Source organism: Hemicordylus capensis, chromosome 3 (assembly GCF_027244095.1).
Source record: "Hemicordylus capensis ecotype Gifberg chromosome 3, rHemCap1.1.pri, whole genome shotgun sequence".
NCBI lineage: Eukaryota > Metazoa > Chordata > Lepidosauria > Squamata > Cordylidae > Hemicordylus > Hemicordylus capensis.
Window position 1 is genome coordinate 129,276,071 of NC_069659.1, and position 26,686 is coordinate 129,302,756.

At 40.1% G+C, this 26,686-nt stretch overlaps 1 protein-coding gene across 1 annotated transcript in view; it reads left to right on the top strand.

Moving 5' to 3' along the window:
* The window catches only part of OCA2 (OCA2 melanosomal transmembrane protein), a 288,607-nt gene that overhangs the window by 204,682 nt on the left and 57,239 nt on the right, over nucleotides 1–26,686 (top strand). The window contains exons 19-22 of the mRNA XM_053312437.1: nucleotides 2,239–2,366; nucleotides 11,112–11,171; nucleotides 13,991–14,095; nucleotides 20,964–21,057. Of these exons, the coding sequence (XP_053168412.1) occupies nucleotides 2,239–2,366; nucleotides 11,112–11,171; nucleotides 13,991–14,095; nucleotides 20,964–21,057 (387 nt within the window). The remainder of the gene's footprint in view (nucleotides 1–2,238; nucleotides 2,367–11,111; nucleotides 11,172–13,990; nucleotides 14,096–20,963; nucleotides 21,058–26,686) is intronic.

The window sequence follows — 26,686 nt, forward strand, 5'->3', positions numbered from 1 at the left end:
AGGTTGCGTAGAAACACATTAGCCATGAAGATGATGCCAAAAAGAATATCAGCAGTTAACAATCTACATATCAATGGGAATTCATTGCCTTTTGAAATGTTATTTTTTACAGTCAAAATCCATCAATTCACTTCTATTGCACTGGATGACTATTATAACCCTGGATACCATGGAGGAAAGCCTTATAAAGATTAAACAGAGTAGATCACTTTTTACATAACCCTGTATATTGAAATAGTATATGAATACTGAATGAATCTGGGGGATATTTTTCTGTGGCAAGAAACCCTAACCTTCTTTAACCCATGTCAAACAGTCAGAATTAGTACAAGCTTTTACAGAATATTTGATGAAGGTCTATCCTATACTACCATTCACAACTTTAAATAATTTATTTCAAAGTTCTTGCCAAACATTTTGAAGAGGGGAGTACAGGTTGGCACAATCCTTTGTTGTTGTTGTTACTGATCTGTTACTGTAAGCATCTTCAAACCTCACCTTGGAAAAAACAGTGGTGTTAAAAACTACTACTGTGCCACTGAAATATGCATAGATACATATTCAGTTCAGACAAAAAGTTCCAGGCACTATTAAACAGGGCAGTTTAGGCAAATTTATGACAATTCAAAATATATTGTAAGTAATACAGGTTTTTATTGGATATATTGGAGAAGTTATGCTTGGGACAAGAATCTTTGGACGGGAAGAGATGATTTATACGTATCTAAATAGTTTCTGCTATTTGTAAATAACTACTAGCTTTTGGGTATTATTTTCAATGAGAGTTTGAGAGTTCAATAAGAGAGCACTGGCTCCCTTAACCGTGGCTAAGAGCCGGGCTTAAGCATTGGGTTTGGTGCCGTGGGGCTGCCGGGATCTGCATGGTTCTCACAGGCCACTAGGCTGGATGTAGGTGTGCAATTATCAAGCAAACTTAATTATCAAGCTGGATGTAGGTGTGCAATTATCAAGCAAACTTAAGCACTGCTTATTAAAGACAGTTTTCTCATTGCAGAGCCTCCTTGGGGCCTCTTGGCATATATTCTGCACAGCTGGATTTTTTATCTGTGAACAGAACTTTTCTAAGACAAAGATAATGCTTTTCTCTAGGTTCTGTATATACCAGGTATATTGGTCCTGTAGATTGATACAAACAGTTAAATTTGAGCCGGGCAGTGCAGGCTCATTTAAATGACTAAATGTTTGGTTTAGGTTTAGAGCAGAAAAGATTGGTATGGGTATGATATAGAAATAGTTTGCTGCCTTTTTTCTTGGCTCCTGTGCTTCTCCAGTGGTTTCAATGGTTCATGGTAAAGCTGTGACTGTTTGTATTGCTGACCATTTAAACATATTTTCCAAGAAGGGACTGCTCATATTCCTCTTTAAATGTATTCTCTGCTTCCTCCTCCTGCCCCATTTTTGGCCAATGGGGCCACAGAGGGGTGGGGGGGACCCCCTTATTTGCATTCACATTACCAGCTGATGACATGATGAGGTCATAGTTCAAGGGATAAAAGCAGCACAGATGTAAGAGATAAATTAATTTTAAAACATAGAATGCACAAGCTTATTAACAGAAAAAGTTGCTTCAGTTAAAACACATTTCAGGCATCTGAAATGTGAGAAGGAGGGGCACAATGGACCGCTTGAGGGGAGGGCGTTCCACAGGTAGGGGGCCACCACACAGAAGGCCCTATCCTGCCTGGCTGCAACAGAACCTCCAACAAGCGTGGCATATCCTCAGATTCATATGGGAGAAGTGACCTGGCAACAAGCCATAAAGGACTTGAAAGGCACTTTGAATCATGCCCAGAAAGAAACTGGTAACCAGACAGCTCATGAAGGAAAATGTAATATGATCGGTGAGTCTTAATCCCATCAATACTTCTGCAGTTGTATTGTGAACTAATTGATATTTCCAAAGAATCTTCAAGAGCAGCTGTATGTCTATAGAGTGCATTACAGTAATCCAATTGAGATGAAACAAGGGCATAGATCACTCTGGCAAGGTCTGTCTAGTCCAGGAATGATCGCAGCTGGTGCACCAACCAAAGCTGAGTTGTGTGTGTGTGTGTGTGTGTGTGTGTGTGTGTGTGCACACGTGTGATATTTCTGAGTGTATATACAATGGTATAGCATAGAAATGTTTAATGTACTTATATAGAAAATGAACAATTGTATAATTTTTTGTAAAAACTGATGAGGTTGTCTTCATGTTATTTCACCCCTTATATGCAGGCTGGATTGCTATGTTGGGAGCTATATGGCTTCTCGTGTTAGCCGACATTCATGATTTTGAGATGATTCTGAATAGAGTGGAATGGGCAACGCTCCTTTTTTTTGCAGCATTGTTTGTTTTAATGGAGGTAAGAAGGTGAAAATGCCTTTGCTTTTTGCTTCCTTCATTTTGATGGTTTTAACAGACGTTCCAGAACAGTTAGGAGGTCTTTGATCACTCATTTGGAGAGAAGGGGGACAGATTTTAAAACAAGTTTAATTGTAAAAAACCATTACTTTGAAATTACAGAGAGATGAAAGCTACTCTTTTGTAGCAAATTAAGTTCTGTACTCTATCAGTGAAATGCCAGTTATCATGACAGGGCACGTGTGTGTGTGTGTGTGTGTGTGAAGGGAATAATGTACATTGCAAATGGCTTCCTCCAAAGAGTCTTAGTCAGTTTAGGTCAGAGCATCCATTGTACTGGTAGTGGGGAGCAAATTTTGCTGCAATGTCCTCCCTAAGTGCAGAGCTATATTTTTTGCACAGAAGTGAAAGGCAGCCATTTATTGGTATGAGAGATGCTTATAACACAGAATTGTCTCCTGCCTTTCTTGTATAATATAACAGTGGGCTTAACAGAAATATGCTACATCCATTATTGTCATCAGCCTGACTAATTTGAAAAAGCTACAGCTAGGGCAAATCAAGGTTGGAGTGGGTCCTGGGACAACAATTGAATGATACCTTTCAGCTGAGCTGCATTTCTGCAGATATACTGCCTAGGTTTGGCTGCTTATGGCTCCCAGTTCTGATGATTGTTGAGTATTCACCATCCTGACTTAATGTGGAAACAGAAAGAGAAACTTCAACAGATTAGATTATTGGGAGTTAAGATTATTTCAAGATGGCTATTCTGTCAGAATTGCCATCTTGTTCCCGATGGAACATGGTGAAACAGACTGGTTACAGATCGGCAAAGGAGTAAGAAGGCTGTATACTTTCTCCTTATTTATTCAACTTATATGCTGAACATATACTCATCTTGGAAGAAAATGAGTGTGGTTTTAAAGTTGGAGGAAGCAAATAAATAACCTGTGTTATGCTGATGACACCACTCAGCTGAGAACATGGATGATCTGCAAGTTCTAGTAATGAAAGTCAAGGAGCACAGTGAAAAAATGGCACTATGACTAAATGTAAAGAAGACTAAACTAATGACAACGGGTACAGCAACCAGCTTCAGAACTGATAATGAAGACATTGGTGGATATTCCACCTTTTAGGATTGCCCATCAACAGTAAAGGATCCAGCAGTCAAGAAATATGCCGCAGACTAGCACTTGGTAGGGTTGCAATGAAGGCCTTGAAAAGGATATTTAGATGCCATAATGTTTCTATATCTACAAAGATTAGAATCATTCGCACAATGGTTTTCCCCATGACACTCTATGGATGCATTGCTTTGAAGAAGCAATACAGAAAAAGTATTGACGCTTTTGAACTTTGGTGCTGGAGAAGACTTTTGAGGATACCATGGACAGCCAGGAAAACAAACAAATGGATCATAGAACAAATGTTCACTCAAGGCACAAATAACCAGTCTCAAACTATCGTACTTTGGACACATTATGTGAAAACCCAGCTCCCTTGAGAAGTCCATAATGCTGGGAAAAGTTGAAGGAAAGGGAAGAAGAAGACAACCAGCAGCAAGGTGGATGGACTTGATTATGACAGCAATGAATGCACCACTGAGAGACCTTAAAGGCCAAGCTGAAGACAGATCATCCTGGAGAGAATCTATCTATGTGGTCGCTAAGAGTCAACACCAACTTGATGGCACTTAATCAATCAATCAATCAATCAATCAATTATGTCAGAGGCAGTGATATTTTCTTTTTGTCTCTATGGTCTTCTTTCACCACTGGAGCTGTTAATATTTGAGAAAAACAGAAAGTTGGATTTGGGCCATGTACCAGTAAATATTCTTTGGAAAATAATTATGGAAGATAGACTGTGCAGATTCACATACAGGTAGCAGCCAGAGTCTGCAAGTGTTCCACCTGTATTTGTTACAGTCAACATAAAGCAGGAACAGAAGATGCAGAAGATCTCTACATACTTGGTGGATGTGTGTCATAGAATTGTGGCACTGATCCGTGGCTGTATGCAGGTGTGAATCATTCTTCACAATGTTAGTGTTTACTGTGACAAAAACCTGTCGAACCTATGGAACAGCAATGGACTCAGGATGCTGCATAAAATGTCAGCTGCATCGCTGTTACCAGGGATGTGTGAGCCAGCTCGCATCGAGTTGGAGTGGCCCAAGCTCGAACCAAACGCGCCCCCCAAAGGTGGGTGCTGGTCTTAGTTCAAACTGGACCGCCCTCAATTCTAAGAATTGGCTTGCAGGCTGGCTTGGGGGGTATACTTGTAAAGGGGACATCCTAGTTTAAGAAGCAGGGGCAGCAAAAGGGGAATCCTTTTCCTTTCGTTTCCCACTGGTAAAAACAGTGGTGGCGATGGAGGCTCCTCCAATACCCCCCCTGCCAGCCTCCCAAATGACAGGCCAGGTTGGCTGTGGCCCAGTTCAGGCCTCTGCACAACCCCAGCTAACTGGGCAAAGAGGCACCTTTTACCGTGGTGATTCTCTTTATTTAGCAGGGGGAGAGTAACTGGCCCTGTCCACCCCCAGCACAGTACTTCCAGTGACTGTTGCTGGTGTGTGTCTTATGTTTCTTTTTAGAATGTGAGCCCTTTGGGGACAGGGAGCCATCTTATTGTTTGTTATTTCTCTTTGTAAACCGCCCTGAGCCATTTTTTGAAGGGCGGTATAGAAATCGAATTAATAATAATAATAATAATAATAATAGTAGTAGTAGTAGTAGTAGTAGTAGTAGTAGTTATTTCTTTCTTCTCGACTAGATATAACTGTAGTTGAGAAGAAAGAAAAACAAGTTAAAATAATTGACATAGCAATACCAGGGGATAGCAGAATAGAAGAAAAAGAAATAGAAAAAATCACAAAATACAAAGATCTACAAATTGAAATTGAAAGGCTGTGGCAGAAAAAGACCAAAATAATCCCAGTGGTAATTGGCGCCCTGGGTGCAGTTCCAAAAGACCTTGAAGAGCACCTCAACACCATAGGGGCCACAGAAATCACCATCAGCCAATTACAAAAAGCAGCTTTACTGGGAACAGCCTATATTCTGCGACGATATCTATAACAACATTGACAATAAAATTCAGCCATCCCAGGTCCTTGGAAAGGACTCGATGTCTGGATAAAACAAACCAGTCAATAACACCTGTCTGACTGTGTAAACAAGAAATAATAATTTTTGTCACCATGCAAATCGTGTGGTGACATGCACTTCTGTGCATGTGCAGAGGCCTGAACCAGGCCACAACCAGCTCTGCCTGTCATCTGGGAGGCCAGTGGGGGGATTTGGAAGAGCCCCTGCTACTGCCCCCAATGCTGCCTGCCTCCGTTCCAAAACTAAAGGTAAAGGATTCCCCTTTTGCCACCTCCCCTTTTTAGCCTAGGGAATCCCCTTCAATTGTAAAGGGGAATCTTATCCGGTTTCAGGGCCCCCTGCCTTGGGGAGGGCAGAGACATGTCTCCCCTACCCAACGCCCACCCGAGTTTCCTTGAATATTTTTTTTAAAAAATTAGAGGAAGGCAGTGACAGGGGGCATTTTAAAATTTTGTCTCTGGGCCCACTCCAACCTTGTTATACCCCTGCCCCCATGAGTGGATCGCTGGCTGAACTGGAGCGGACTCAGTTCTGCCAAGCCCAGACTGGGCCGAGCCAGTTCAAATCCAGATTCAAGCTGAACCAGCAAAACCAGTTCTGTGCACATCCCTAACTGTTACATTGTTCAACACAGGAGATAAAAGTACACAATGATTCCCATTGGAAAAAATGAGAAGCCTGAAAAGGTTGGACGTATGTGGCTACAAAAGATAAACATTTGCAACTTATACATAAAGTGAGCTAGAAACTGATTTTCATGTCTACATGTCTGAGCACCTGCAATATCAAATAGCTTAAGAGAATTCTGCCTGGGGCTGGAGGAAGGTTAAGTTGTAGATGGTTAAAAATTAGTGCAGCTGTCTGGAGAGAAATAAAAAGTTCCTTTTATCAGGGAAAATCTCACCCAAGGTCTAAGGACGGAAAATACAGTAGGCTAGTTAAAATGACTGCCATTAGTTCACATGAGTGAACTAGGCTTGAGTCCGAAACATTTTGGAAGCTGAGGCCATTTCAGCTTAAGGCGGGGGAGGGTGCACTTACCCCTCCCGCCACTTTCCCCCCGCCAGTGCTGTGTTTTTACTGAAACCCTTGGGGCGGCAGTGTACCTCCCTGCTGCCCCTCCCCCCTTTCATTGCCATGTCACCGGAAGTAGTGGCTGCACATGAGCATGTCTGTCTGCCATGCACACATGCGGACATGATGGGCACACATGCAGCCGCTAATTCCGGTGACTTATGGTGACGAAAAGAAGAAGGGGTGGAAGGGAGGTACACTGCTGCCCCATGGGTTTCGGTAAAAACGGAGCGCCGGTGGGGGAAAAGCGGCAGGAAGGGTAAGTGCACCCTCCCCCGCCCTTAAGGAGCCACCCCCGCTGCCACCAAAATGTGACACAGCTCTTTTGGGCTCAAGCCTAGTTCACATGACTGCCTTTTTGGTGGTTGCACCCCATTTATGGAATAGCCTTCCCAGTGAGGTTTGCCTGGCTTCATCACTTTGTTTTTTTAGATACCAGCTCCTTCCACGCAGACAATCACACTCTCTTCCTCCCTTAATGTTCTCATGACTGCCAATTGGGAATGCACTCGGCTCTCCTACCTTGGTGGGATGCTCCGCCTATCCTAATGGTGATTGTGTGAATCAGCCTAGTGTATGGTTGGTGAGAAGAGTTGAATTTCAAATGTTAATTCGAAATGATTACTGAGGTTTTTGGCTTTAGAACATCAGTTACCTTATAGATGTGGAAGTGTTGGATTAAGTCTTTGGCAGAACTGATGCACTATACAAGATGCACAGTCTTAAGTACCAGTTAAAAGGTCCTTTCATAGGCCACGGAATGTTACTTTAGAATGTTGGTCTTCCGTTGGCATAGGGTATCTTTAAAACTAGAGGCTGTCTGAGGGAATTAGAATGGTCTCTGTGATGCATGCTGTTGCCAGGAAATCCCTATTCCATGGGCTCCAGTTGGCCAATGTTCTTTTTTAGTTTTAGTAAGGAGTGCGGGCAGGGGGATTATCAAAGCTAAAAGGAACATAAATCTCTTGGACTCCATGGGACAAGAGAGGCTATAAATAAAATGTAGTTTACCTCCCCATAGTTCTCCCTGGTATATGAATAAATAGATTTGGCCAGGTGGAATTGTCTGGATTATTTTCAGGGTTGGAACTTTGTGTGATTCCCAATAAAAGATTAGGTTTCAAGCAGTGATTTGAACCAGTATATCTGTTTCTAAGAGAGAGCTGACTTTTGAAGTATTGCTCTAAATGGGAATAAAATGTCTGCATTATTACTTTTTGATAAAATGTGGTTTCCAGCACAGCAAATACAAATAAATGTGTCTTGTGCAATGACTACTAATCTCCTTAGCTTTTCCAGTCATGCTGCATTTTGTTGCTGATACTATAGAGGGTGGGATGGGTAAACAACTTTATTTTTATTTTTTGCTTATTTATAAAGATAACCAAGGTTATTCCAGAGTTTGTTGCTTCAAGGATTATATAAAAGCAACAACTTCGTCATGTTTATGTATTTAGGCACCAAATTGAAGTGTGTTAATCAAATCTCACTCCAGTCCCTAAATTCTTAGTGTGAATTATTTGAATTTTGCTGAGAATCTCATGTGCTGAGATATACTTGCCATAAGATGAAAACAGAAGCAAGGCAAGAGCTCCTTTTATTCAGAGGCTCTTGAACTCACATGTAATGCTTTTAATGTGCAATTCATGTTGTGACCTGGCTCTCAAATCTCTTTATTATTGAAATTTCTTCCCTGCTAATCAGGCAAACAGGCATCTTTCAAAGTGATGATTCCCTTGTATTTAGCATGGGGGAAAGCAAACGGCCCTGTACAACCCCAGCACAACATCCTTCCAGTGTGTATTGCTGGTGTCTGCCTTGTGCTTCTTTTTAGACAACGAGTCCTTTGGGGGACTTATTCTCATTCATCTGTGTAAATGGCTTTGATAACTGTTTTGTTGAAATTGATTCATTGATTGGTAGATTGACTGATTAAGTGCTGTCAAGTTGGTATCGACTCTTAGCGACCACATAAATAGATTCTCTCCAGAACGATCTGTCTTCAACTTGGCCTTTAAGGTTTCTCAGTGGTGCATTCATTGCGGTCGTAATCAAGTCCATCCACCTTGCTGCTGGTTGTCCTCTCCTTTTCTTTCCTTCAACTTTTCCCAGCATTATGGACTTCTCAAGGGAGCTTGGTCTTTGCATAATGTTGAAAAGCAGTATATAAAGAGCAGTAGTAGTTTTATTCCCAAATTGGGACCATTTGTCCTGAAGGCTTTGTGGCCCTTCGGCCCACTGTACTGGTTGCCTGAGGTGGAACATTAAAAACCTTTCTGAAAAGGAAAGTGAGTTACTGCCCCTGAACCTGAGAGGGGCACCTCAGAACTTTCAGAGTCTGGATTGGGCTTCCCATTGCCCAACTTGATTTCGTATCAACACCCATCCAAGAAGGCAAAGGTGGTAATCTGAGGCCATTCAATGATGACCGAGTGTGAGACTTTATTTATTTATTGTTAGATTTTTATACCGCCTTTCATTATAACAATCTCAAGGTGGTTTACAAAAACAATTTAAAATGATATAAAAACATTTAAAACAATTTAAAACCATAAAGCAGTTACACGATCAAAAATATTACACTGGAATATAAAAATACAAATCTAATTAAAAGTTTTTTTATAAAAAACTTTATGATCACTGCAGCTATGTTTGAGGCATGGGGCTCTGGAAGTCATCAGATTCTACCAGGGAACAGAAGGGGCTCAGTTAAACTCTAGACTCTAGCCCTCGTCAGACTTTATTAAACTGGGTACATTGTTCCCAGATACAAGGGGAATGAGAGTGCACTGGCTAGCCTTTCCCACCGGAATCAACTCACTCTGTAGCAATGCCCCCTACTCTCCTCAGGCTTAGTGCACATCTGCAGAAGAAAGCGCTGATTCCAGGGAGACTTTCTCCCTGTCTTCCCCTTTCATTTCCATTCATGGGTAGACTACAACATACCCAGTTTAATAATGGCTGATGAGGAATTCTATTAGAGTTATAGCTACCTTCCCTGTGAGATCCTACTGGAAACTCTCCTAGGTCCTGCAGAGCCTGCTAGTTAGAATGTTTATCTATTGCCAGAACCTGCAATTTGCTATTGAGCAACCCCAGCAGAAAATCAGTCACCACCAGGTCCAGCTTCATGTGCCATGGTCTCCTAGGCTGGCCAGAATGGACAATTAAGCCCTTTATTGTGCAATTAAGCCCAATATTTAAAAATATTTGCCTGCTTGCTATCTCAGGATGATGTTGAAAACTAGCTTTTTGTGAAGAAATTGTCAATGTGCCATGGTTATTTTTGGAGAGGCAAAGTACATAAAGCTAGTCTTTCATTTTGTCAATATGTCAATATTTACAGCCTCCATTGTCCTACCAAGCTGTTTCTCCATTGTTGGAGTAGTTACAGCTTTCCACTGGTAGTAGAGCCACACAATTTTTGACTAATGAAAAATTGAAACTAACCAGTTCTGTGGTAATCCAGTACTACTCCATTCATCTTTAAAGATGGCCAGTAACACAGTTACAGTTCAAGACTTTTACCTGTTATTTATCTCAATAATTTGATCCCAGTATCTTCATATAATAATATTCCAACTCATGAAGAAATTGAAAATACCTGCATAATCACTGTCATTTCCAACTCTTAATGGTTTTAATTTCCAAGAATCTGTTTCATCTTAAAGGGGTAGTATATAACTAGAACACCAATTTATATTGAGCTTCCCTTGGAGATGAACACAATGAAAATTGTATTATTATACTGTGAATCTTTCCCCAAAGAACTGTCTTATATATCATTCTCTAAATCCCTTGCCCATAGTATTTTATACTATCTTCTCTGCTAGGTTTCAAGGAGGCAATCATGTTGTATAATTGTGAACATGGTCCTTTCTTAGTTTTTTCCTTTATCATTTCTGACATTTTGTTAAGGGATGTAGATGGCACTCCTTTATTGACTCTTGGGAAACAAAATGCCTGACTTGACCCAGATATATTGATGCCATGGGGGTGCCCACCCATAGAATTTCCTCACAATCTCATCATGAGTTGGAATATTATTATGATTAACCAGATCTTTAAATCTTAAGACACTGTGACTTTCCCATTGAGTTAAATCCCCCTAAGCGTCTTCTAAATTACAGTTTCAGATAGCTTAAGCTAATGAGGATAGATTAGGGCTCATTTTATTCCTATATGTTATCACAAAAAATTAAAATCTGTTCTGATCGTAATTTCTGCCTCACCAGAGCTTTCTGTTTATCGTCCCGTCCCTCCCGCCCTTGATAAAGCTTCTAAGGATTTTGGGATTTATATTTGTTAGAACTGGAAACAGCTCTCAGGTTGCTTTAGAGAACTCATAGATTCTAATTCTATAAATTTGTGCTTACCTATAGATAGTTTTCTTTGTAAGAATCTTAATAAAAGTAAGGTTAGGCCACCCTTTGTAGACTTTCTTAAATTTTGGGATCAAGATGGCAGTAGAATTCTATACGAAAAGGCTATTTTACATAAACATTTGAATTGTGGATTTTATATATTTGATTTATTTTTATTAAATCTTTTTAAACTAGGCTTTGGCTCATCTTCACTTAATAGAATATATAGGAGAACAGACAGCTTTATTAATAAAGGTATGTTTTATAATAAAATTGTATCACTCACAAGGTGGAGAATGTCTGTATTGTCTTCATAAATTATGACTATATTTTGTGGTCAGGAACACAAAAAGTATGTGTTGGCCTTTTTCTCTAAATCGGTATTCAACGCTAAAGCTGCAATTCTAGCAATGGGACCATGGATTTCCCCCCTATTTGTCATGCAATTCTAATATGGTCAACAGAGCAATAGCACTGCCAAACAGATGTCTATTTCCCTCATAGATGACACAACCGCCCTGAGCCATTTCGGAAGGGCGGTATAAAAATCGAATAACTAAATAACTAAATAAATAAATAAATGGGCATTTCCTCCTAGCTTCTGCACTAGGGTGAAAACAACATAGCTATGCCTGCATTTGGGAGAGCTGTCACAACCCAGAAGTTATCCCTGTACCCAACAGTGTTCAAATTTATGTACATACAATTGTCTTTCTAATCCTTATAACTACGTTTTAAGACTAGAAGCCCAAAGAATGGGCTCATTAGTTCAATACATGAAGTTCAATACTCCCCATTCCACTGTTTTTTTGTCTCCTTACCCCTTAAGGTTGCCAAATTACAATGCTGCAGTGGCTAAAGCAACCCTTCAACTATCAGAATTTACCAAGCTGAGTCTCTTTCCTGCTCTGTCCACTTCTTCCTGGCATTACTACTTTGCACACACTTGGCTCTAGGACAAGCCTTTGGCTCAGTTCCGCAGCAGTCTCTCTACAAGGGTGCTGCTGCTCTTGCTCTACCCTCCTAGCATTGCAGAACATGTTAGCCACTGGGTACAATTCTGGTTCTCCGGGAACATCATGCAGCTGGGAAAAGTGCAGAGGGAAACAACACTAGGGCTTGAATTTTCCTAAGAGGAAAGGCTTAAATCATTGGAACTTTCTCCACATCACGCATAATTGTCCGAACCTCTGTCATGCCCCTGTCTTATTTGTGTTTATTCTAATTAAAGAGAACCAAAGCAGGGGCATAACAGAGGTTTATACAATTATGCATGGAGTGGAGAAAGTGGACAGAACGCAGAGTCATTCCATACTTTTTTATTTTATTTTATTTTATTTATTTATTTATTTGATTTTTATACTGCCCTTCCATGCTGGCTTAGGGCGGTTTACAATTAAAAAACAGAAATAATTAAAAACAATTAAAACAGAAATACAAATATAAACACCAATTTAAAAACATCTTTAAAACAATTAAACTATCAAAACAGTTAAAACCCTGAAAACCAGGTTAACATTAAAACAATTAAAACAAATTAAAAACCCTGAAAGGCCAGGCCAAACTTGGCAGTGGATTCAGCAAAGAGATGCCTTTTAAAATGGTGATTCTCTTCTATTTAGCAGGGAGGGCAATTGGCTTTATCCAACCCCAGCACAGCATCCCTCCAGTGGCTGTTGCTGCTGTCTGTCGTGTGTGTTTTAGATTGTAAGGATTTTGGGGACAGGGAACCATCTATTTATAATTTTTTTTCTATTTAAACCACTTTGAGAACTTTGGCTGAAAAGTGGTATATAAATATTTGTTGTAGTTATAGTAGATTGTGACAGAAAAAAGAAAGCATTTCTTTCTGCATAATTGGTTTCTGGGATTCACTACCAGAAGATGTGGTGATGGCTCCTGGGTTGGATGGCTTTAAGAGGGCATTAGATAAATTCATGGAGGATAGCCTATCAATGGCTCTTAGCCATAATGGGACGTCCAGGCTCAGAGGTAAGCGATGTGTCTGAATACTAGTTGCTGGAAGACAAACAATAAAAGTGAATTATTGCCCCTGTGCCCTAATTGTAGGATTCCCAGAGCCATCTGGCTAGCCACTGTGGGAAACAGCACACTGGACTTGATGGATCTTTGGTCTGGTCCTGTAGAACTCATCTTATGCTCTGGTGTTCTTATCCTCATTAAATACAAAGGTTGACACAGAGATATATTAGCTTTCCTAAGACTACTAAGTGAACTCATGGTGAAGCTGAAATTTGAACCAAAGGCTTCTGACTGAGTAAAAATGTTTACTTCTGTTTTGCCAGATACTTAACTAAAGGCAAGGGTATTGGATGGGTGGAGATGAACCCAATAAAATGTACCTTAGGAAGATTCAGGGAATAGTTTTTGAACATACTGGTTGGACTAAATGGCTCTCAGATGAAGTAGATGGTCTCTTGGATGCTATTTATTGTTCAATATATTTGTTGTTCAGTGTTTATACTGCCTTTCATAAGGCATCCCAAGGTGGCGTACAGAAAGTAAAATACAATTAAACTCCATAAAATCACATTTAAAACCTTAAAATCAGTTAAATTTGTTTTAAGAACAAAACCGTGTGGTATGGTGGAGAGAGTATTGTACTTGGACTGAGGAGACTGGGGATAAAATCTCTCCTCAGCCATGAAGCTCTCTTAGGCTAATCACTTTCTCTCAGACTGACCTACCTTACAAATAGTTGTGAGGACAAAACAGGAACATCCTTGATGTAACTTGAGTTACATGGAGAAAGTTAAATAACCTATTTTATAGTTATCCATAAGATTGATGTATCATGGATCAGTTTAGCTGTTAGAAATGTTAACAGCTGTATTTCTTTTTAAAAAATATTTCTGTTGAATCAGACAGTTGTGCTATTTTCACTATATATATTAGACTTCACACCAGTATATGAAACATTGCGGTTGAGTCACATGGAGAATCTGTACAATTCTGGCTCTAGAAAGAACAACCAACTTGATAATTTTAGTTGTAAAATAATAGCTTCCATGTCAGAACGGACTCTTATTTAATTTTGTGCATGTGTGTGCCAGGTGGTGCCTGAGGACCAGCGTTTGACAGTTGCTATCATTTTGGTACTCTGGGTCTCTGCTCTAGCATCATCCCTAATTGACAATATTCCATTTACTGCTACAATGGTAAGTTGCTTTGTCTTTACTTCCTTTTGTTAAGTACAATCCAGAGTTCTTTCCACATTACTGGATGATAGGTCAGTGCAGACTTTCTTTCAACCCCACGTATTTGTTTACAAAAGTCTGTTTTTGTACCTATAGTTGCTTTGTTACCAAGAAGTTCATTTTGATATTGCTATGAGGAGAGTTTTAAAAGTTAATAAAGTGCAATAAAAACAAAAGTGCTTTAGGTACAAACTTGGTGTCTTCTTTTTTAAAAAATGACTACCTTGAAAAACTGTGTTCTACAGCAGCTTTTTCAGACTCTTGGTACTTTTAAGAGAAGTTGTGATTTGGGCGGTATAAAAATTGGTTAAAATAAATAAAAATAAATATATAAAAATGATTCTGATTCTTTAACCGTGGGCTGAAGTTCAGAAATTCTTCCGTCAACACCAGTGCATTGTTTGTGAAATCCAAGAATAAAAATATTGTTTCTTCTGAACTTGAATATGATGTGTAATGAAAAAGACTAGAAAAGTAAGATATATTGGACAAGAGAGCCCCAAATACAATGGAAATGTCAGAAAAAACTTCTTGCTATCTTCTGTTGCAAATATGGGTTGATTTTTTTAAAAAAAGGATGGATTAGTTATGACCTTTGGTGCTTCCACCAGTCTGACTGTTGCTAGTCAAGCATCAGTTATCACAAGGTATTGTATTCAGAGGCGTAACGAGGGTGGGGCAGGCAGGGCACATGCCCTGGGTGCCATTGCAGGGGGGCGCAAAGTGCCTGCCATGCCACCCCACCCCAACTGCGGTTGGAGAGGCACCACTCCACACACACACACACACCCCAGCGAACACTTGCTGTTTATTTCAGGCAGCGTTTGCTGCCTAAAAGCATTGATTACCCTTTCTCTCCCTCCAGAATAGATGCTTTCAGGCAGGAAGCCTTGCCTGAAATGACACTGAAGAGTTTGCTCCCGCTCTTCGGAGCTTGAGGCCATGCCCCCTTGACATCATATGCAAAGGGTGTGTGACCTTGAGCCTGCGCAAGCTCTTTGGAATAATTTCAGGCAGAGCTTTCTACCTGAAAGCATCTATTCTTCCTTTCTCTCCCTCTTTGGAGGGAGAGAAAGGGGAATAGAGTCTTTTATGCTGCAAAGGCTGGCTGAAATAAATGGCAAGTACTTATAGCATGCATTTGCAACTTATAGCATTCATCAGACTCCATGATTAGAGGGCCAGAAGGCTGTTTATAATAATAAACAAGAGACCCTTGATTACTGCTATGCAACAGGCAAATGACAATTCAATTAGTTCCTTCAGGGTGTAGGGAAATGGGACTTACCTTTGTATGTAAAAGATATTCTGTACACAAATGCTGCAAACCACAATTTCCAACAGAGGAACCCTTTCAGTTGCCAAACTGAAATGCTTAAATACCACAGAGTGCAAAGTCCTTTTGCATTGGAAACTGTCATTGTCATTGTGTTTTAATCAGGGTTGAGAAAAATGGATTTTTTAAAAATTAAAAATCTGATTATTTAACATCTAAATCTGATTTTAAAAAAATTGAATTGATTTTTTTATTTAAATTTGATTTCATTTTTTTTATTCATTAAAAAAAGAACCTAGGTCAAAGATATCATCATGCATAATAATCATAACCTCATTCTATTATATGAACATGTTAAGAGCAGTATATGAGGATAAGAGATAATAGTCCTGATCAATCCTATTCTGCAGGTGGTGTACATGTAGCACACATACACAGTCAAGCCTTTCCCTGCCACCCCCAAAGTGCAGTGACAAAGATGGTCAACAAATTAATTGAGGATTTGGGATGATGGAGTAGACCTGAATGAGGAGAAGTTATAAATTATTATAAATGTAAGAGATGGGGGTGGGGAATAGAAAGGGAAAACCAAAGTGAACAAATTAGTCATGCAGTCCTGAGGAAATGATTTTGGAGTGTATCCTCCACTGTAGAAGGGAAATACCTAACATGGCAGCAAGCTGTGAAAGAGACCCCATTTGGGAACCTTTTAATGACATTTTTGTGGGTAAGACAGGCATGTGCGTGAAATGCAAACAGTGCAACAAAGGAATGCAAGGCCCAGTTGCCTGAATGAAACAGCATTATGAGATGTGTGTACCTATTACAGTGTGTACCTATTTTCTAAAAAGAAACCCACATCTATCTCTGAATATGCATTAAGGTTATATTAGATTATTAATTTGTTAATGTAAAGATTAACGAGCTTGACTTGTATTTTTGAGCTGATATTATGGTAAAGTTATCTGAAAGATGGGCATCAGATGTTTGGACAGGGGCGCAATTTCAGAGCTTGCCCTAGGCGCTATTTTCCCTAGATACGCCTCTGATTGTATTGGAGAGTGTGTCAAGTCAGGGAGCTCCACATTACTAAAGCCCACAAGATTGATCCAGATATTAAGAGAGACATATGTAATGTTTTTGTTGTACAGTCTGATCTACAATTGTAATAAAGTTTATCTATCTATCTTAAGAGAGACATGGTGCTAAGAGATTGAATTTATAAACATATGAACTGCCTTATGCCATAATTTCCCTTAACCCCACTTTTATACGCAAAAAAGATCTGTAAAGGAGATCTACCTCATGCCATGTTAGACCATTGGTTCACCTAGCTCAGAATTGTGTTCATTGACTCTCAGGGGTTCTCCAGTTTTCTGGCAGGGTTTTTCCCCAGCCTTTCCTGGAGATGCTAGTGTTGAATTTGGGACTGTTTGCATGCAAAACAAGTGCTCTACCATCCCCATTCTTTGCACACTTAAAGATATGGGTTTCTCCTTCAAGTATTTTGCTTATACGTACTGGCCTGTTCAGTCACTGTGCACATACAGTGTAGAGCCTATTCTCATTTTCTGCTGACTGCATGGAGGCTGGGATGGGGTGGGGTGAGCGGGTTGCTCTCCCATCACCAATTCATTCAATGAGTGGATATAAGGTGAGATCAGGGCTGTTGTCTTTCATTATGTTAAGGATGTTTAGATCAGGAATGAGCAATCTGAGGCTCTCCAGCTGTTGTTGACGACGACAGCCCTACCTGGCTAACCCTGTCCTACCAAGGTAGGGCTGGTCATGTGAATGACCTTCATGTATTTTTAACATTTCCATGGGTATGCTGAAGCAATGGTTGAATCTTTGTGGCAGCCAAATTGGATTTAACATCAAAACTACCAGGGATAGAGAATCCTACAAATGAATCCACGGGTTCAGTACCCATGGCTCCTTAAGCAGTAAGACAGAAATAAAGTGCTAGTGTGAATATATCCATAGTCATGCCCCTTTATATAGTTGCTTTTTCTCTTTACAGGTTCATAGTTTACAGATCACAATTGTCATAAATATGGCAAATGCCATAGATTCCCTGTTACCAGGGACATTCCTTATTTTCTGCATTCTGTCCCCAGTAAATCTGTCCCTGTTTCGTCCAGTTCTTGCCTCTTGGGGGTGCCTTGTTCAATTTTTAGCCTACATTCCAGTAGGCTTATGAGATCACCTGGGATTGTGTGTGTGTGAGTGTGTGTGTGTATGTGTGTGCGCACACACATCCGTATGTCTATGTGTATGTGTGTCTGTCCATGTGTATGTCCCCTATCTACTTCACAATGCCTGGACCAATATGAACCAAATTAGGTACAGTTATAGGGACACAGCGATGACATAGTTTGTGCTGATGTCATACACCCCAATCCAAGATGGCAGATGCCTGAGCATTTGAGGTACAAGAGGGCTAACCTGTGGACTGCCTAACTGATTTGAACCAAATTTGCTACAGGTTTAGGGACACATAGAGATGGCTCAAGGGCATAGTTTATAATGAGAAAAATAATTCTTGCTGACTCCATAAGTTGGAGAAAAACCTTATCTGATACACTGGAGAGTTACTGCTACTCAGTGTAGACAATGCTAAGCTAGACGGACCAATGGTCTGACTTGGTATAAAGCCTCTTCATAAGGTCCTGTGATAGCTACCCCTTGCCCTATGGACTCACAATAAAATTGGTAACAATCAATGGTCAATCCATAAATAATTATGGTTAAAATGAATATAAAACAGGCACACACTAACAATCTCCCATCAATCTGAACAAAGATCCCTCCTTGAAGCCCCTCCTAAAAAGATCCCACTGTTCTTTGCCAGTCTTCTGAAAGTCAGCAAGGAACTGTTCAGTGGAGGGAGTTCCACAATTTGAGTGTCACCACTGAAAAGCCTCTTCTTCTCTTTGCCACTATCCTTTTTACCTCAGCTGAACCAGGTGTATAGAGCAATTCCTCCTCTAAGTGGCCTCTTACCGACAACATAGACTTTTCACAACCCCATATCTGCTGTCATAGGAAAACAGCCCAGTTAGAGACATGGGCTAGGGCCTTGACTCACAGCTACATCACTATTCCTACTGCTGCATCCTGGCTCCTGATGCCCTTCTTTCTCTTGGTACTTTTTCTTGGATGTTTCAATGTTTTCGTCTGTGTAAGTATACAAGGCAGAGTAGATCACTACTGAAGAGACAAGTTGTTCACTACAGAAGAGAGAAGCTGCTGTTCCTGACAAGCCAATACCCTCAGATGCTCAGTCACAGGAGTATGGAAGGTCATCCTTAGGAAAAGATCATTCAGAAGGGCAGCTGCTTTGGTCTATTTTCTTTATTTCACGAAATCATGCTAATGCAACAGCAGCATGGCAAGTTGCCTTTTGGATGCAGTCTTAGATTGAAGTTATATTCCACTTATATGGCAGCCAAGTAGAAATTGTAGTACAAAGACATTATGACTGTGATTTTTCTAATGCCTTTAACATACTGTATAATAAAGGACGGCTGTAATCTTATAGTGCATAATTTAGTCAGCCTTGTTCCTTTTGCTGCAGAAGAGGGGATTAAAGCCGCGAGACACAACTATTACCATATTGACACAGCAGTCACATAATTGCAGTGTGGCATAGTTAGAGCAGTCACTCTTAAGAACCCCAAGCTTTGTGACTTAAGAGGAAATTAATCTGTCAGATAAACAGAGATTGATAAACAGAAAGTGAAATTTTCTCTCTTCAGAAAGCAAGTTATAAACAAGTAAGCACGTCTCAAGGCCATTTTAAAACAGAAAGCCCCCTTTTAATGAATCATGTTTATTGCTTTCATTGAGTGGCAATGTTATTGTCCCACCATTGCGAACTGCTGCTTTAGTATCACCATGAGGCAGGAGAGCTATGGCATTCTTAGGCTGTTTATTTATTTATAGTATATTTCTGTACTGCCCCAAACCCATGTCTCTGGGTGGCCTTCAACAACTTATTTCTTGTGATTTCCTTGATCCTGACATTTTTTTACATACTGCCAAGCACCTCAGACAACTCCATTATACTTGTCTTACTCCCCCTCAGACTCTCATAGAGAGAGAAGACAGAGTTATGGGTCTTACATTCCTGATATCAACAGCTTTTGTGGGACATTCTAGCTGCAACTGCTCTACAAGAATATTAGAAGATCTGGTCATATTATGAAGAGTGGAACTCTTTCACAGTTCTAAAATTACAGGGGCTGTAATCTCCAATGCAGACTCTGGGTCTGTTCCTTATATACAGGTGAAACTCGGAAAATTAGAATATTGTGCAAAAGTCCATTAATTTCAGTAATGCAAATTAAAAGGTGAAACTGATATATGAGACGGACGCATTAAATGCAAAGCGAGACAAGTCAAGCCTTAATTTGTTATAATTGTGATGATCATGGCGTACAGCTCATGAAAACCCCAAATCCACAATCTCAGAAAATTAGAATATTACATGGAACCAAGAAGACAAGGATTGAAGAATAGAACAATATTGGACCTCTGAAAAGTATAAGCATGCATATGTATTCAGTACTTGGTTTGGGCCCCTTTTGCAGCAATTACTGCCTCAATGCGGCGTGGCATGGATGCTATCAGCCTGTGGCACTGATGAGGTATTATGGAAGACCAGGATGCTTCATTAGCGGCCTTCAGCAATTCTGCATTGTTTGGTCTCATGTCTCTCATCCTTCTCTTGGCAATGCCCCATAGATTCTCTATGGGGTCAGGTCAGGCGAGTTTGCTGGCCAATCAAGCACAGTACGCTGTATACTTTTCAGAGGTCTGATATTGTTCTATTCTACAATCCTTGTCTTATTGGTTCCATGTAATATTCTAATTTTCTGAGATTGTGGATTTGGGGTTTTCATGAGCTGTACGCCATGATCATCACAATTATAACAAATTAAGGCTTGACTTATCTCGCTTTGCATGTAATGCGTGTGTCTCATATATCAGTTTCACCTTTTAATTTGTATTACTGAAATTAATGGACTTTTGCACGATATTCTAATTTTTCGAGTTACACCTGTACATAACTGGTTGTGTTCTGCTAGTGATAAACCTGAGTATATATATAAGGGGGTGCTAGTCCTTTTTGATCCCTCCCTTTGACTACAGTCTCCTGTATGCTTACTTTTGGTAAGAGAAACAACAACCCATTGTCCTTCATGTTTGAATGCTCCTTCCATTAAACATTTCCTGAATGTGGAAAACTTGCATATCAGGAACAGTGATTCTAGCAAAGCTTTCAACCTTATGCTAACTTTCCACATTTGAGAACATTTGAACATAGAAGAGTTTCACAGATGCAATGTCTACAGAACTGTCCTAAAGTATCATGTGCTTGTTTGAATCATCTCTAAGAGTAGCAATCACAATTTTAAAAGAAATAAAAAAATTAGACATCAAATTCATTCTGACACAACTTGTTTCCACTCTGTTTCAGTATAAGTGGTCATTGAGGCAAATAATGTTTATGATCAATAATGATGTTGTTGTTATTTAATTTTGCAGATCCCTGTACTTCTCAACTTGAGTCAAGATCCTGATGTTAATTTACCTGTGAAGCCCCTGATCTTTTCATTGGCTATGGGTGCCTGTCTTGGAGGTAGGGAATTATAATAAAATTATACAGCATAATAGTTCCTAAGAAATGCAGGTGTTACCCTTGCCTTTTAATGTTTGTCCTTTTCATGTGATATTTGTTTTTGTTGAGTCTCCTGCTTGCCATTTCAGAAGTCGGTGTCATGAATTCCAAGTTAATCTGGCATGCCACACTTCTCTAATGGCATTGTGTTCATTTCTGTAATGGTAACGTGGGACACTGTTCAGTCTGGACATCCTTAGTGTGTGTGAGCAGTTTGTTCATCTGTCAGAGACTAAGTTTCTTATGTTGCCTCTTAAAATATTAGTGTCCTTTGTCAACTGAGCAGTAATGAGCAACAATACCATTTTGGAAGACGGCAGAGTACTTCTTTCTTAGTGATGCATCATAGGATGTATTCCAGAGAAAGAAGGGTAAAGGCTTCCACAGTATCTTCTTCAAACAAATTTATCATTCAACCGTGAAGTATCAGTAATGAACGATAACCTTCATTTCCCCCCTCCCCCACTAGTTCTTGCGGATTCTGTAAAAGTAAATAGTATTAAATTATTAACACAAATAATCAATAACCATTTATCACGGCTATCTAAATGTACAGGCTTTGTACTATAATTTTGGAGCTAGAGCAGTGTTGTAGCTAAGATTGTTAGCTGTGAACAGAGAAGTCCTTGATTCAAATGTCACCTCAGTTGCAAACTTATTAGATCACCTTAGAGAAGCCACTCTCTCAGCTCAACCCTGCAACAAGCTTGCTGTGCATTGCTTCCCAGACCCACCTTTTTTCACATCCACTTGTGTCGGCTTCTTCTGGGTCTGTCTCTTGCTTTAACTGAGACCTACCTGACTCCCCTGCTCATCTTGCTCTTGTCCTGACCACAGCAAGAATTGATTTCCTTGGAGCCTCTCTCCTGCTCTTGAACTTTGGCTTTGCCTGTTCTTGTTAGTGAATTGCCTGAACGTGGCTGATCGTTCATGGGTCGACTTTTGGCTCGTTGTGCCAATCTCAGCCTGCTCTCCTATGGCGTTGCTCATGTACAGACTTGTGTATGTGAAGAAGCACCCACCCCAGTCCAGTGCATGACACCCTCTCTCATTTTGGAAGACTGTTGCTCTTCAATAGCTTTTGAATGAAAGTTCTCCTGTGGTAGTGTGGGAAATTAATATGCATCTAGAAGATGGCTGTGGCTTTTTTCAGCTGTGAAGAACAGCCTCCCCAAACCTGAAGAAAATTGTTGCTTTCAGCTTTTCACTAAAACTCACTGTGGAGCTTTTGGTATCGTTGAACACAAGTTTTTTTAATAATAGGATTTATATAATTATAATTATAATTATAATTATAAATTCGATTTCTATACCGCCCTTCTGAAAATGGCTCAGGGCGGTTTACACAGAGAAATAATATATAAATAAGATGGATCCCTGTCCCCAAAGGGCTCACAATCTAAAAAGAAACATAAGATAGACACCAGCATCAGTCATTGGAGGTACCGTGCTGGGGTGGATGGGGCCAGTTACTCTACCCCTGCTAAATAAAGAGAATCACCACATTAAAAAGGTGCCTCTTTGCCAAGTTAGCTTGGGGATGCTGCTTTTCTGTCAAAGCACCCAAATTAGCTCACAACATAAAAACATAAAGCAATTAAAACAAGAACAACACTGTAACAAAACCCATATCAGCTTCCAAAAACTAAATGATGCATTGTAGCATGACAAAATCAGTGCAAATCGGTTTTCTACCCACCTACTCCTCACCCCTAACCTGATCTTCCCTGCAGCGCTGTGGGGTATGATATTACCATCCCTGATATTACCCATGAGGCACCATGTTCTGAGGTGTGCTCTGGCTTGGCCGAGACCCTGTTGTTCTCCATGTTCATCCCTGTGGAACTGGGCTTTCTTGCAAGTCAGCCCGATTTCAGGGTAGACCAGAAATTACCCCTCTATCTACATTGCTTTGGAAGGCTTTATTAGCCTGAGACTACAGGATCATAGTCAGAATAGCAAAGACTGAATGGGATGCCCCCATCCCTCTATTTCGCCAGAGAAGGCAGTAGCTGGCAAGCAGACTCCATTAAAAAGTGAAACAATCAGGAACAAGAGATAATGGTGAAGCACTCCTAGGGAGGCCCAAAAATAAGCAGCACATTCCTTAACCCATTTTGAAGTAACCACCTATCTGGCAAGGACTCGGGGAAATTAACGCATCAAAATTGGAGATGTGTAATCTTGTACACCCAGAAGACATCCAGTTCATGAGATAGTCTACATTACATTACCTTTGCCTTTACTAGGCAAATTTGCACTCAAAATGACTAATGCCACGCAGCAAAGAACTTCTTTGTTGTGCATGGAATCTGCCACCTTCGGAGTGGGTCAAGTGGCTTGGAAACTGCCTCAGGGCGCATTTTGAGGTATATCTAAGCACATGACCTCAGAATCTGCTTGGATCACTATCCTATGGACTTTCATATTGGCATGTGGTAGCCCTTTGCTCCTTGCCTATCTTCCCTGCCTTTCTGCCTGTCCCTTGCAAGGAGACCTCCACCAACGTGCAACGAATGAACCAACTTAACCGGGAGGGATAGGTAAGCTAATCTTTTGCCCTTCTAAGCCTCCTTGCCCCCCTCTTCAGCCTCCCCAATTTCAACGGCAAGCTTTAAGACAGGCTCTAGTCTAAGCACATTAACCAAGTCGATCAATCTGTAATTAGGATTTGAAGCTAAATTAGTCATATTCTTGCCTAGAATATCAGTTAAGATTTATTGTCTTGCCTAACTAAACATTTGCCTTCTGAATCCCCATTTTACCCTTAATAAAACATTTGAACTGCATCTACCTCTCTTCATCTTTCTAAGACCTCAAACTTGCTCAGATTTGATACTGGGACCAAACTGCTCCCTCTAGCCAAGCTAATTCTCCAGTCTACACCAAAAACATAGTCAAGGTGTCTAGTCAGCATCTTGGGGTAGTTCTGGCAACAGCTTTCCACAGCTTATTTCACAAATAATGGGTGTACATCATGGAGCCGAGGGTAGGAAAGGATCAGGTGGGTAGGAAATTGGGTGAATGTAAGGGTGAAATGTTTGTTTGGTATGGTCTGCATGCTGTGGGGTTGGTGTCACTGGCAGCACCTCACCAGGCACTGGGGTGGGGACTTGTACCTGGTCTGGTGTAAATGGTTATCAGTAACTTTTGGGATTGCAAATAGACTGATTAAGTGGACCTGTTTTAAGATTCCTTCCCATGACCACATTATCTGACAGAAGTATCTTTAACAGCTGCATGACAGACAAAGATTCAACGGTACCTCTTAAAGGCACAGAGCCATGTACCTCTTAAAGGCACAGAGCCTCACTAGAAACAACTTAGACTTGTGTATGAAGTCAACTGAAGTTGAATCTGAGTAATGAAGGGTGTACATTTTGAAATTAAATGTAATCATTTTGGAAGTTTTAGTCTGGTTGGCTTGTTGGATCACACTGCTTGGTGTTTTAGATTTATATTCTGCCAAATGTTGTCATGCAAACAACCCCACAAAGGAGTATGGAAGATTTGGTTTTATTTGTAATGGATAAGAGCAATATAGAACAGCCATCTGGTTGCTCTTTAATTCATCTTTATGCTAATGGTTTTATATTTCACAAATATTGGCAATAAGTTACAACAAATACAAGTTGCTAAGAAAAAAACAAACTTAAGAAACCTTTTTTTAACCCAAGAAAGACGTAAAATGTGCTAATGCTTTATAAGAAAGTATAATGTCTTTTTATAATGATGTTTAATGATACAATTTGTAGAATTACCCAAGGATATTAGTGATATAAATATGTGTGTACTTACATTTATACTTACATTTATGTACTTACATTTATAACCTCTGCCCTTTCATAACTTCCTTATCCACATTGCTATTCTTCCACAGATGAGCAAGTAGATCTTGGCACAGAATGGAGGCCATTTGGAAATTATCCTCCTCCTGACTCTGCCCACTCAGTTCCTGCTAACTATTCCCCATGGCTTCCTTCTGCTGCCACCTCAGTCAGTTCCTGCACATTATCACCTCCGGAGGCTGGCACTTGTTTATCCCTTTATCATTTTTCCTATGCCCCATCTTATTTTTTAGAAATGTTGTTGGGAAAACAGATTCTCATTAAGCTCACTTTTCTGCCAATCTTGCCAAACAGCCAGCTGCAATCCAGAAGTCAGTGGCTCCTGAGGGAGGGATGCACTAAATGTGCTGTGCTAACTGTAAAATTGCTTTGAACTTTTTTTTAAAAAGCAAGTAAAATCTTGCTCCATTTCTAAATTAGTCAACTCTGTTAACTCAATTTCTAAATTAGGCAACACTGTTAACTAGGCAGAAGATTGAAATCAATCTTCTGCCTAGTTAAAACATCAAAAGGGGTCTCCATTCATGAAATTGAAAATGCCCATTTTACCGTTGTGATGAGTAAGCTCTTTTTCCTAATTCATGTATGATTATGTTTATTTCACTGGGCATTTCCAGTTTAATTATTTAGGCACAGGCTTTGTGTAATTTGTGTGATTTAAAAAGCTAGGCAGAGACTTTGCAGCTCTTTAGTATTGGGGTCTCCATAGGGAGCATGGATATTCACTAGGAGAATATATAAGCTCTTTCCAGTGCTGGTGCAGATGTAACATTATTTATTTATTTAAAATATTTATTCCCCACCTCTCCAGGACACCAATCTCAGGGTGACTCACAATAATAAAGAATAAAATAGATAAAATATGAAGTAAAAGATTAATAAAATTAAACAAGTTAAAAGACCAAGCTAAAACCACATTTTAAATTACAAATTTTAAAAATTTCAAATTATCAATAAAAAACTAAAAACTTAAGAACTAACTCAACACGGACAATGGTTCAAAGTTGGGAGTGGCCCATGGTATTGCATGCTGCCTCTTCTTCCACAGCTCCTCTCTTGCATGCAGGTACCCTCTATGCCCTTCTGAGCCATCAAGGACACCAGGAGAAGAGAGCTGGTCTTGTGGTAGCAAGCATGACTTGTCCCCTTAGCTAAGCAGGGTGTGAGCACTGTAAGATATTCCCCTTAGGGGATGGAGCCATTCTGGGAAGAGCAGAAGGTTCCAAGTTCCCTTCCTGGCTTCTCCAAAATAGGGCTGATAGAGATTCCTGCCCACAACCTTGGAGAAGCCACTGCCAGTCTGTGAAGACAATACTGCGTTAGATAGACCAATGGTCTGACTCAGTATATGGCAAGTTCCGATGTTCCTAGTATGAACATGCCATGAGGATGTCCAGAGGGGATGTCCAGGAGGATATTAACAGAATGGGAGTTCATTGAATGTGTGGGCAGGGATGGTATCATCCAAACTAGCCATTTGAAAGTTTTTCCTTTTAATGTGAGGATTCTTGGTTTGTTTGTTGTACCCCCTTTAAGACATTAAGTTTTGCTTACATACGGGTGCCTGTATGCATATACTTGTTCTTGTGTGAATGACTGCACATGCATTTATTTAAAAACTGAACGTGGGCATAGGCCTCAAATGCATGTTGCAACTGGGAAGTGTACTACTGTGCATGTGTAGAGTGGATAATGCGACGTGGACATCGATCTGTCTGTGCCTACTCTGTACTAATATTGTA